A 12204-nucleotide genomic window follows, 5' to 3' on the forward strand; every position below is an offset into this window, starting at 1 on the left:
ACAGCACAAAATCTTGTTTCAGTACTAATAGCCCATGAAGGTTAACATGCATTTTGGGCTAAAAAAAAAAGTAATTTTATTTGAATTCTTTAAACACTTTGCAGTATAAATTTCTTTTTATAAAATGTGGATATTTATAGAAGAATATTTTAATTTGTCATTAATGAGAGCATACAGGGGAAATTAAAATCATTAGTTTACAAAAATACCATAACAATTTATTCTTAAAATAATAGTAAATATTTAAAGTATTTTTGCTGTGATGCACAAAAGCAATTGAAATAACTGTATATATACGAATAAAGAGTAATTGTTATTATATATGAATGAAGACTGAGTCGTAGATTATTAATTTTAATAGTTTTTGCACCACTGTATTTTTATATTCAAGTTAACTTGTGCTGCTATGCATTTCTACTGCAGTTTCATATTTTACGTTTACTTTTTGAGAAAAATTTTGAAAAATACTGAATTAATGAAAAATCATTTTTCAGTTTTGTGAGTAATTTTTATAAGATAAAATAGTTTGTGTAATAAAATAATTCAAATTATGCTTATGCACCAGATGGCTATTTACCTGAGTGTTTAGGTTATCCATTTATCTAACCATTCCACTTTCAAAATCAAAAGGACTTGAATGCATTGTAGATGGCTTAGGAATTCCAAATCATGTAGTGATATATGTGAAATATTTACTTTAAAAAATGGAATCAGTTTCTAACTAGAGAAGTAAAAAGTTATCATGAAACTGTATAATGTAATAATGGGTATTAAGAATGATTCATTAGTGCAAAATTAGTGATATGAAATAGATGGAAGATCTAAAATCGCATTGAAACTTTTAATCAAGGCATTGGATTATTCTGGTTAAAGTAAACTGGCTCATATGACATATTGAGGAAACCTGGTGCAAGTTTTCCAGTTGCCTGGTAATTCAGGGAAAATGATAAAAATATCAGCAAAAAAGTCAAGCATGTATATCAAATCCATCTAATAATTGAGAAATTTAATGTTTTGAATGACAACCTATGTATAAAAATTGCTCGTCTTTAAAAGAAATTTTACCTATTAGTGAGTTGTTCACTTTTCTCTTTAGAAATGTAACAGTTTTGTCATCCCTCTCTATCAAAATGTTACTGTACTATGTGATTATATGCATTACAATAGATAATTAATTCAACCCTTTTTTAATTCCCGTTTAATTTAATCTAACTCTTCAGTTCAATTACAGAATACATATGAGTTATTCAATATGAATGATGTGCTGTTATAATTTTTTTTTTTTTCGGAATGAATGTTTCTTCCAGAACATGATATTTTTCAAAAACTGTATCTACTTTTTTGAATGGGTTTGAATATGTATTTACTATAAATAAATCTTTCATCTACTTCACAGTAATAAATAAGATTCATTTAATTTATAATGTTCTCAATTATTTCATTGTATTATGCAGAAACTGCATAAATAGTAAAACAAAATTATTCAGTATAATAATAATATAGACATAAAATTATTCAGTAAGTCATCTTGATAGCTACTTCTTTATGTTTGATTGATGAAATTATTCTGTTAATTTGAAAGCTGAACTTCAGTGTGAACCTTGTTATGCAGTTATTCCACCTCAGAGAATAGAATCTGGTGTATTTGAGGTTTCAGCACTGGTCAGCATTACTGAATGATTAAATGTTCAAACAAATTTTAAATGATAATGTGATTTGTACAGTAAGGAAAATTAAAACAATTGTTAAATAATGATCCATATTCAACAAATACTGAAATCTTTAAACATTTAGACACATGTATAGGTTGTCATGGCAAGGAAGAATGCAACTCAATTTAATATCTAAGCCTAAAAGAAATTTAAAATATGGCTGTTTTTTAAAGACTATTTTCTTTGATGGGGGATGAAAAGAGTAATTTAAGTTTTTGAACTGTGAGTAAAAAATATAACTAATAAAGCCATGATTTTTTTAAAATTAATCAAACTAATTATTCTGTACCGACCTATGTAGTATATTGAGTTATAAGAATCTTTTGTTAATTATTGTACTGATGGAAATGTTCAAATTCTGTACTGATAGATAGTACTGATGGAAAAATTCTTAGTTATGCATCTTATATTAATAAAATACATTATTATTAAAACTATAGATATAAATTATTAAGAATTATATTTATTAAGTTGTTTAGTTTGTTGAGCAATTTATAATCTGAAAATAAATTAAGATCTCATGGCATATCATTTGTTAACCCTTTGCGCTCGAGGCACTTTTCTGTGCACACTGTCCATTCTGAAGGTTCAGTCTCTTCTGTACAATCACTTTGTTCCAGATTCACTATCGATTATTCGGATTTTTCGTCTTCTTGCTCCTCTAACGTCGTCACTATCTTTATCATTTCCGTCTTCGTTCTCATGGGCAAGCTGCTCGCATAAGCATTGCTAAGAAACCTTTATTTGAGATAAGACATCCTTATAGCTATTCAGACACCTCATAATATGATCTACAAAAAGCCAAGTAGATCTCTCAAGCGATATTCCTTAGGTCAAACACATCGATTCGAATGGTGCCTTTCAGGCACCGCTCGAGTTATCACATCATAGAGGCACTGCTCGAGTGCAAAGTGTTAATACGTTAAAGATTCTCTGTTTTCTGTGCATGGAAATGAAGATCTTAAATCTCCTAGAATGGTACCTGTCCAAGTAATGAATGTAGGCAACTTTAACATAAAAAGTATTTTGTATTTTAGAGATGCAAGGAACCAAGGTCATTACTTTCCAAAGTTGTCATGGTTGATTTTTAGTTAATTTTATTATGTTACTAAAGTGAAGTATGCCCCAACAAGGTCGGTTAATAGGTGTTCTACTCTATATATCATTCTGCTGAGTAGATAATATATTATTTTGCCAAGAATGATTTAAAACTGCATGTTGTAAAACTCAGAACTGGACTTACTCGGAACAGTTGGCTGTTACAGGCGAAGTGATTATTGATTTATGTGTGTATTTCTGATTTTTTTGGAGGGGAGTCACTTAATCAGGGATTCTCAGACTTTTTTATGTCACCTTGATTTTTTAATATTTTTCCTTCCTGATCCAGTAAAAATGTTTATAGCGTATTAGGAAATTAAACAAATGTTCAGATATTTTTCAATTATTGTAAAGTGACAATAATACCTACAAAAATATAAAACAATAAAAAAAAGTTTTACAATCAGAAGTGTGATACTGTTTCTCATAGCTAGAATTTTCAGGTATAAAGGAAAAGATGACAACTTTATTCTTAAATTTGATTGAACATCTAATTGGTTTCCATATTTCTTTTTTGGAAAACAAGTGTCGGAAAGGCTGTTTCATGTTTCATATTCTTAAACTGTAACAAAAGACATACAAAACTTAATTGGCTTTTATGCAAAAAATAAATGCTCTTGACAACAAAACAGCCAAAAAATCTGTCAATGGTATTTTGTTGAAGCTATCTTTAAGCATTGTATCATAAGATAGTTCGATTATGAATTCACTATCTGAATTTAGAATTCCGTCTCTGATTTTATATTAACTGCAAAAGGCTTTCTTATTCATGCTATCTTACTATAAATTGGAGGAAAATATTGTTTCAGGTTTGTCTTCGGTCACATCAGATGTTCCTAAATAGCAATTGAAATTTTAGTATGGAACTGATATTGTATTCTTTTTATGCTTCAATTTAGTTTTGTAACAGCATTAGAGTATACTGGTTTCACATGAAAGGTCCTCCGCAACAGGGCTGTTCCTAGCGGGGGGGGGGGTGCAGTACGTAAAAGTATTTGGGCGGCCGGACTCTCGAAAGACCGCAGGTTAGGTTAGGTTATTTAAGTACGGCAAAGCCTCGAGGGCTGTTTGCCTAAGGGGAGGGATGCCTTCGTGGAGGACTTTCCAAGGGGAACTGGCTCATATACGCATTACACATGGGGAAAACCACGAAAACACCCATGTAGCCAGCCTGTTCGCGGGATTCGAACCTCGGACCGAACTACCAGTGTTCAGTGACTTTACCGCTCGGCCGCCGATGGGCCTCGAAATACCGCAACTAAATATTTTAAGTTCATTATATTCATTGTAAGTATTTGTCATATGTAAGTACTTTTTATGCAATTTGTCATATGTAAGTACTTAGTGAATATGAAATAAAAATTTTATTAATCATTGAAATTTTTTTTTTTAAATTTTGGGGGCAGCCAATAGCCTAGGAATGGCCATGCTCTGCAAACTGAGTTTTTTTCATTGCAGCTTCCATCTTTTCTTGCACTTTAGATGCTGTAGTACTGTTGTCTTGTAACGAAAGATTGAACTTACTTAAAAAAGAAGAAGTGTTACAAACGTAAGATAAATTCATCAATCAGATACTATCACTAAAATTATCTTTAAATCCAAATGCTGTATCTTAAGCTGTTGGGTTATGTTGGTGTAGAAACATTAAAAGTTTTGTCATTTCAAAAGTCTTTGTAAAATATTCTTTCTGGATAACAAATGTACTTTTCATTGTAAAAGAAGATGTAAAAATGTTCACAAAACACATAAATTGTAAAATAATAATAATAAATTAAAATTGTAAAAGAAGAAGTAAAAATGTAAATGAAGATTTTAAATGTTCACTGCCCATCTGTTTCCAGAATGCACTGAATAACATGGACTTTCAAAGGGATGATGTTTTATGAAATTTATAAATTTTAGACACACTTGCATAGTAGTTTGCAAAAGCAATGGCATTTTTTTATGGGCGAGACTCTCTATATATATATTGCAGCGCATACATATTCTGGTATTATGTCTTCTGGAAAAAGTCTTGCACAAACGCGTGGTCATTGCACGAGCACCGTCGCTACTGAGTGTCTTAAAATCACATTTTACAAAACACATAAAACTGGCATTGCCCGATATTTCCGTACTTTTGAGATCCGCTATTATTTTACTGATATCTTAATGAAATTTTTTTGTGGCATTAAGCTCAAAGTTACTAATTTTCTTCAGAATATGCTATCTTACTGTCGTCGTCGATATCTTTACGGATCTTTTTAATTATATGTTTACTAACAGTGATTGCTATTATCATATCTTCGATATACGTAGAGTATGCAAATTTGAGATGAAACACGAAATTGTAATTGGGCAAGTTTCTTTTGAGAGCTTTCGCAAACAACTTGTCCAACACAGGGGTGATGAAGTTTTAAGCATTAATTAAAACTTTAAAAGAAACTTTTATTATGACGCAGAATAAACGTATTCTGTTTGAAATTTTGATGTTGCTATCTTTGTTAAGTAAGACAGACATGTTAACTCAAGGCATTGCATAGTAGAAAAATGACCATCAACTTAGCAGAATTTCATATGGTTCCAGGTCTCTGTAAGTTTGAAAGTGCTCTTGAATTTACTTAACTGCTCAACTCTCTTTACTTCTTTTTGTAGGACAAGAAAATAATTCACCTCTTCTTTTGGAAGGGCATTCTGTATATAAGATAGGAAATTCGTTTCTTTCAGGAAGTAGACGGATGAATATGAAGAAATTCATGATAAACTGAAGTGTCAAATAAGGTGATTTTAGAGGTGTAAGGGGAACTATTAAGAGGTGTGTAACTAACTAACTAAACTTTATATGTGCCTCGTCAACTTAATGATACTACACGGCTGGCACGGGGCGGGCTACCCAGCCAAAAAGCCACCTTGGAGATGGTCTAAAACTCCAACTGAGGTCCCAGTGCCCACATCACCAGGAACGACAGCTTCAAATATATCTCCACCTGCTAAGCACGCTACACTGGTCAACTAAGACCACCGTCCCAGCAATCAGAGACCACGATGGGGTGGGCTGAATGCCTGGTGCTATGACTGGTCGTCAATGGTGCTACTCTCCAGTACTACACGGGCTACCCCTTCCTTGGTATACCTCTCCCTTGGCTACCCCTCCCTTGGTCCTTGGTATTCCGCACGGAATACCAAGGACAGTTGAGACTGAACGCTCAGTGGCCCAGGCGCTATTTGGCTACCGATGCCCTAGTTACGGAGATTTACGCCACCCGACCCGTGAAGAGTGGAGATATGCCCCGCCCCACGGATCATCGGGGAACCGCCAGGCTCAAAAATATTAAACCCCCGTGGCCGAGACTGCCTAGGTACAGATCCTAGCGAGTAGCTTCGCAGAGTTCTCTACGTCGACCCCCGGGGAAAAGAGGTGTGTACTATTCTTCACATTGTTTTTTCTTACTTCATATTAGGGCCCACTAGCGGCCGAGCGGTAAAGTCGCTGAACACTGGTAGTTCGGTCCGAGGTTCGAATCCCTCAAATGGGCTGGTTGCATCGGCGTTTTCGTGGTTTTCCCCATGTGTAATGTGTATACGAGCCAGTTACCCTTAGAAAGTCCTCCACGAAGGTATCCCTCCCCTTAGACAGATAGCCCTCGAGGCTTTGCCATAATTACACACACTTACTTCATATTAAAGAAAAAGTGCAAATATCACAGGAGATCGAAATTTAGTTAACATGAATGTTAAGTTTGAACTTCAAAGTGAATTTAAAACACATGCTGATTTTAAAAATGCTGTTACATATCTCACTAGTGTCTGGATACTAGTTTGACTATTAATTAGGAAGTGATACAATACACTGCTGCGTCAATATACAGGGTGTCCGTAAAAGAATGTCCGAGTTTCAAATTGTAATAGTATCAGCTGTAATCGTTCGACAGTTGTGATTGAAGGTGACGAATAAAGAATAACTCTAACAGTTTCAGATAAGCGCATGCGCTTGTACCGCTACATCGTTTTCACAGTTGCAGCGTCATCTATTCAAAATGGCGACTTCTGGGCGTAAAGCGTTTTGTGTTCTACAATTTGCTAAGAGTGATTCGGTAATTGCCTTTCAACGTGCGTTCCGATTAAAGTTTAAATGTGATCCCCCATGTGACAGAAATATCCGGCGATGGTATCGACAATTCGAAACGATCGGATGTCTTTGTAAAGGTAAAAGCCCGGGAAGACCCAAAGTTTCTGTAGAGAATGTTGAACGTGTCAAAGGATCTTTCCGTCGTAGTCCGCAGAAATCTGTTCGGAAAGCAAGTCATGAACTACAGTGTCCAAAGACGACAGTCTGGACGATTTTTTAAAAAAATTTACACTGCGTCCATACCGATTACAATTGGTACATCAATTAAAGCCAAATGATTGTGCAGTACGATTTCGTTTTGCATGTGAAGTTCTTCAACGGCACAATGACTTTCTGCATCATGTGGTGTTCAGTGATGAGTCGACGTTTCATACAAGTAGGAAGGTAAATACCCATAATGTTCGTATATGGGGTTTAGAAAATCCTTATCAACTTGTACAACACGAAAGAGATTCTCCAAAAATGAACGTTTTCTGTGCTGTTTCACGACGACAAGTTGTACGAACCATTTTTTTTTTCGCTGAAGCTACAATAACAGGGATTTCTTATCTGGATATGCTACAACAATGGCTCTTTCCCCAATTAGTAGAAAGTGAACCTGCAAACTTTATTTGGCAACAAGATGGAGCCCCTCCTCATTGGAGTCTCTTTGTGCGAGATTGGGTAAACGTCGAAATCCCTGACCGTTGGATTGGGCGTCACGGTCCAGACGACGGAGTTCTGTTACCCTGGCCGCTTCGTTCACCTGACATCACGCCTTTTGATTTCTTCCTTTGGGTCTTCGTAAAAGATCGGGTCTACGTTTCACCCCTACACCACGATTTACCAACCTTTGAAAGGTAGAATTGCACAGGCTGTTGCTTCCATTACTCCGGACTTGCTGCAGACAGTGTGGGAAGAATTGCATTTTCGTTTGGATGTGTGCCGTATCACTAAAGGCGCACACATTGAGCACTTATAGGAAAAACTAGGTTAGTTTTCCTTCAATTTCAAGTATGATTTGTTATATTTAGTATAAAATAAACTTCTGTAATATACCATTAAAACTCAGACATTCTTTTACGGACACCCAGTAATACACTTCTGTGTCGATAAGGGATCTGTCTTCCTCTTAGCTGTAATGAGTTTTGAAATGATCTGAATGATATCAGAAGGACAAGCAACAACAACAAACGCTATTGTATAATGACGTTCATATTATAAGACTGACAACAGAGGGAAAAATGAGAATCAAAGCATTAGCATTTCTTTCTCATTAAGTTATACTTTCTTGGTTTTCAAAAGCGATGAATTCATTTTTTGGCCATGTAAAAATAGCTTCGTTCACTGCTATATAGCACTTTGCCAATTTCAGTGCATGTGTGGATTATATTCTGATCTTGCATCGCATACAGGGCCGGATTAAGGGTGTCGTAGGCCCTAGGCACTCCAGCAGCGTAGGCCCCGAAATAATAAACATTTTTTAACTGAAATTGACCGCTAATATTAAGTAATAATTTTGTTGTAGATATAAATCCGAAAATGTGATGATGCGGTAAAATAACATTATTTTATTTTGGGATTTTAATGTTTTTATTTTTCATAGAGCCATTTTCAATAGCCATAATTCCAGAATTGAGTTTATCTGCAACAATGCAACTTTTATATCTACCAAATTCCATGCAGAATTCCAGGGTTTTAGTACATGAACATGACAAGACATTAGCCGCCGGGAAAACCTGTCGGACGGGCACATGCGTTTGACACAGTTGGCCATGTTTCCATGCCCACTACCAAACGCTTGCGCGCGATCGAGAGGTTTTCCCTGCTGCTAAGGTCTTTTGTTTTAGTAGCTCAGTTGTGTAATAAGTTAATATGTAAACACTACGATAGAGCGTGTATGCCTGTGCTTGTATTTAATCACGCTCAACCCCAAGTCAATCTTTAGTTTAAAAACTGGAAGTTAAATTTATTATAAGTAAGGTAAGTAAAGGAAAGTTGTTTTTATACTCTACTTATTTCAACCTAGTTTTTGATTCTGGAATATTGCTTCATTCCATTATAAATAATAGAATTTTCATTTTATCACTTCTTATTAGTATAATAGTCCGCCGTAGAATGCAGCACAATGCAAGGAACTTTGAGTAGGCCTACTATGGGGTGGTTTGGCCATATTATTGTAAAAAATCTCCAGTAGTAGTCGTAGAAATAGTACAGTCCAAATCACCTTTGGAATAACTTAATTTTAATCCATACTCGTAAATCCGGGTTTCGTTTTTACAAGTTTAAAATGCATTACTTAACAAATTTAAAATAACTTTTTAGCTTTCTGATAGCATATTAAAAGCGACGGGCGCAAACTAAAATGTATATTTAAAGGTGACGAGAAGAAGGAGAAAACAAGTTTAAATTTTAGTTTGTGCGTGCCCATCGCTTTTATTATGGTATATCAGAAAGTTAAAAAATTATTTTAAACTTTTAAGCGCAATTTATAAAAGCTTTTTTTAAATATTTTTTTTTAGCGAAAAATGTCTGATGGATATAAAAGAAAACACCAAAGTGGACATGAAAAACGCAAAAAGAAAGAGAAAGTGAGTGAGTCGCTTAGTAAAATTAAAGGTTCTTTATTGAAATATGTTAACATTTCTAAGGAGACAGAAGATAATGCAGATGCGGTAGATATTTCCTCGATCGAGGTTAGACCTAAAGAAGCTGAGGCTTGTTGGGACTCGCAAGAATGTTCAACCAATAAAACTGAGAATGTCACAGAAGACGAGGCTGACGGGGGTTTACGAAATTTTAACGACGCTTCCAAGCAGGTGGTGCCTGAATCACTACCAACAACATCAGCCTCAAGTATTTTCAGTTCTGATCCAGCACGGTGGACAACCATAAGCGCAGATCTTATCGATTACTTCTCTCGTAATCACCCTGTGCAGAAATTGGATATAAATTTTAAGTTATACGCCACTAAATTTGGCGAAATAATGAGATGTCCATCACAAGATTATTTTTTCAGAAAACTGAACAACAATGATATTATAAAAATGGACTGGTTGATATTTTCCGAATCTACTGGCAAGTTTTTTTGTTATAAATGTATTTTGTTCAAATCGGACCTACCTGGAAATCCAAACCTGTGTAACCAATTCCTTACAGGCTTTAATGACTGGAAAAACGCACATTCGAGAATTTCAAGTCATGAAGTGTCAAAAGAACATTTTGCATCTATTTCTGCTTTAGTGAACTACCAACAAACTAGAAAAATTGATGAGACGTTTGATATTGTCAAGGAAAAAGAAAGCACATATTGGACAACGGTTTTAAGAAGAGTAGTGGAAGTAATTAAGTTTTTGGCCGAAAGGGGACTAGCGTTTAGAGGCGATAATGAAATACATGGTGATCCTAGTAATGGCAATTTTCTTGGGTGTATCGATCTCTTAGCCAAATTTGATCCGTTTCTAGAAGAACATGTAAGAAGATACGGTAATCCAGGCCGCGGAAAAGTATCATATTTATCCTCCACAACGTATGAAGAACTAATAATTTTACTGGGGTCAAAAGTATTGGAAAAAATAGTTACAGAAATCAAAGAAGCCAAGTATTATGGAATCACTGTGGATTCTACACCTGACGTTAGCCATACGGATCAACTCTCCATAGTTATTAGATATGTCTCAAAAACTGGAGATATATATGAAAGATTTTTGATGTTTGTTAAAATAGAAAAATATGATGCCAAGTATCTTTTTGACACTCTAATTTCAGTTTTAGAAAATCAGGGAATAGACCCAAAATTTTGCAGATGTCAGTCTTATGACAATGCGGCTAATATGAGCGGAGTGTATTCGGGAGTACAAACTAGATTTAGGGAAATCAACAGCGCAGCCACTTGGGTACCATGTGGAGCTCATAGTCTTAATCTAGTTGGCACAGCGGCGGCAGAAAGCTGCTTAGAAGCTGTAAAATTTTTTGAAATTTTGCAATCGCTCTACAATTTCTTTGCAGCGTCCCCTCAAAGATGGTCTAAACTAAGGTCTTTGGGAAGTAAAATTTCTGTAAAAAGACTTTCAGAGACCAGATGGTCAGCACGTTATCAGGCTGTAAAAACATTATGTGCCCATTATGATGATATACGTGGTATTCTTACAAATATTTCAACTAGTGAAGGTATGAAACCTACAACAGTGATTGAGGCACAAACCTTAATCCATCAAATGAATACTTTGGAGATGGTATTACTCACAGTTATTTGGGAAGATCTACTAAAACACGTCGATATTGTAAATAAATCTCTTCAAGAACCTGGCATCGAGTTTAACACGATGGTGCGACTTTACGACAGTTTAATTCAATATTTATCTCAATACAGAACTGAGGACATGTATAATAGCTATTATCTTAAGGCAAAAGCCCTTGCACCAGATTCAGAATTTAAAGAATCCGAAACTAGAGTTCGTAAGAGAAAACGACAGTTCGATGAAGGGCCAGATGAGACTCCCTCTCGCAGTGCCAAAGATTCCTTTAAGATTAATGTTTTTTTTATTGTTCTGGATGTGCTTTGCGCTGAAATGACAAAGAGACGCACTGCGTATACCAGCCTTTATGACACATTTAGTTTTCTTACGGATAATACACTGACCGAGGACATTATCAAGGTTAAGGCTCAAGCTCTGGTAAAAATGTATCCGTCTGACTTAGAAGAAAACTTTGTTGATGAGTATTTGATTTTTTCAAATTTGTACCCCAAAACCACCTCTATAACGGATCTCATCAAATTACAAATAAAGGATAAACTTGTGTCAAGTTTCCCAAATGTTAATATTGCATTGCGCATATACCTTTCGATATTGGGTTCGAATGCAGAAGGAGAAAGATCATTCTCCAAGTTGAAGCTTATAAAAAATTTTATGCGTTCAACTATGGGTCAAGAGAGAACTTCGTCACTGGGCCTTCTGTGTATTGAAAGTGATGTCGCTCGCGGCATTAATTTTGAAGATATAATACACGAATTCGCTGTGTCAAAATCCCGAAAAAAGGAGTTATTTTAGGATCTACTTAGTAAACCAAACGTTTTGTATTCGTATTTTTTGTGTATTTGTATTTACATATATTATTTTGACCTTCACTATATAATAATATAAAAATGTTTATAAGTTTTTGGGGTATTTTTATTTCAATATATTTTTTTTCAAAGCCCTAAGACCTTTGGCCTTCGTAGGCCCTAGGCACGTGCTTCTGTGCCTAATTGGTAATCTGGCCCTGATCGCATAATGTAGAACGTTCATTCTTCTGTTTTGGAGGACT

The 12204-nt window shown here is 35.1% G+C and overlaps 1 protein-coding gene across 1 annotated transcript; it reads left to right on the forward strand.

Moving 5' to 3' along the window:
• Positions 1 to 7473: 7473 nt before the first annotated feature.
• On the forward strand, positions 7474 to 11948 carry LOC146996680 (zinc finger MYM-type protein 1-like). Its single transcript, XM_085819645.1, has 2 exons — positions 7474 to 7701; positions 9549 to 11948. Exons 1-2 carry the CDS (start codon positions 7474 to 7476, stop codon positions 11946 to 11948), a joined length of 2628 nt encoding a protein of 875 aa, XP_085675771.1.
• The last annotated feature ends 256 nt before the right edge of the window (positions 11949 to 12204 follow it).

This window comes from Stegodyphus dumicola, chromosome 6 (assembly GCF_044657685.1).
Source record: "Stegodyphus dumicola isolate Sdum_Otavi_A_Nest chromosome 6, ASM4465768v1".
NCBI classification, from domain to species: Eukaryota; Metazoa; Arthropoda; class Arachnida; order Araneae; family Eresidae; genus Stegodyphus; species Stegodyphus dumicola.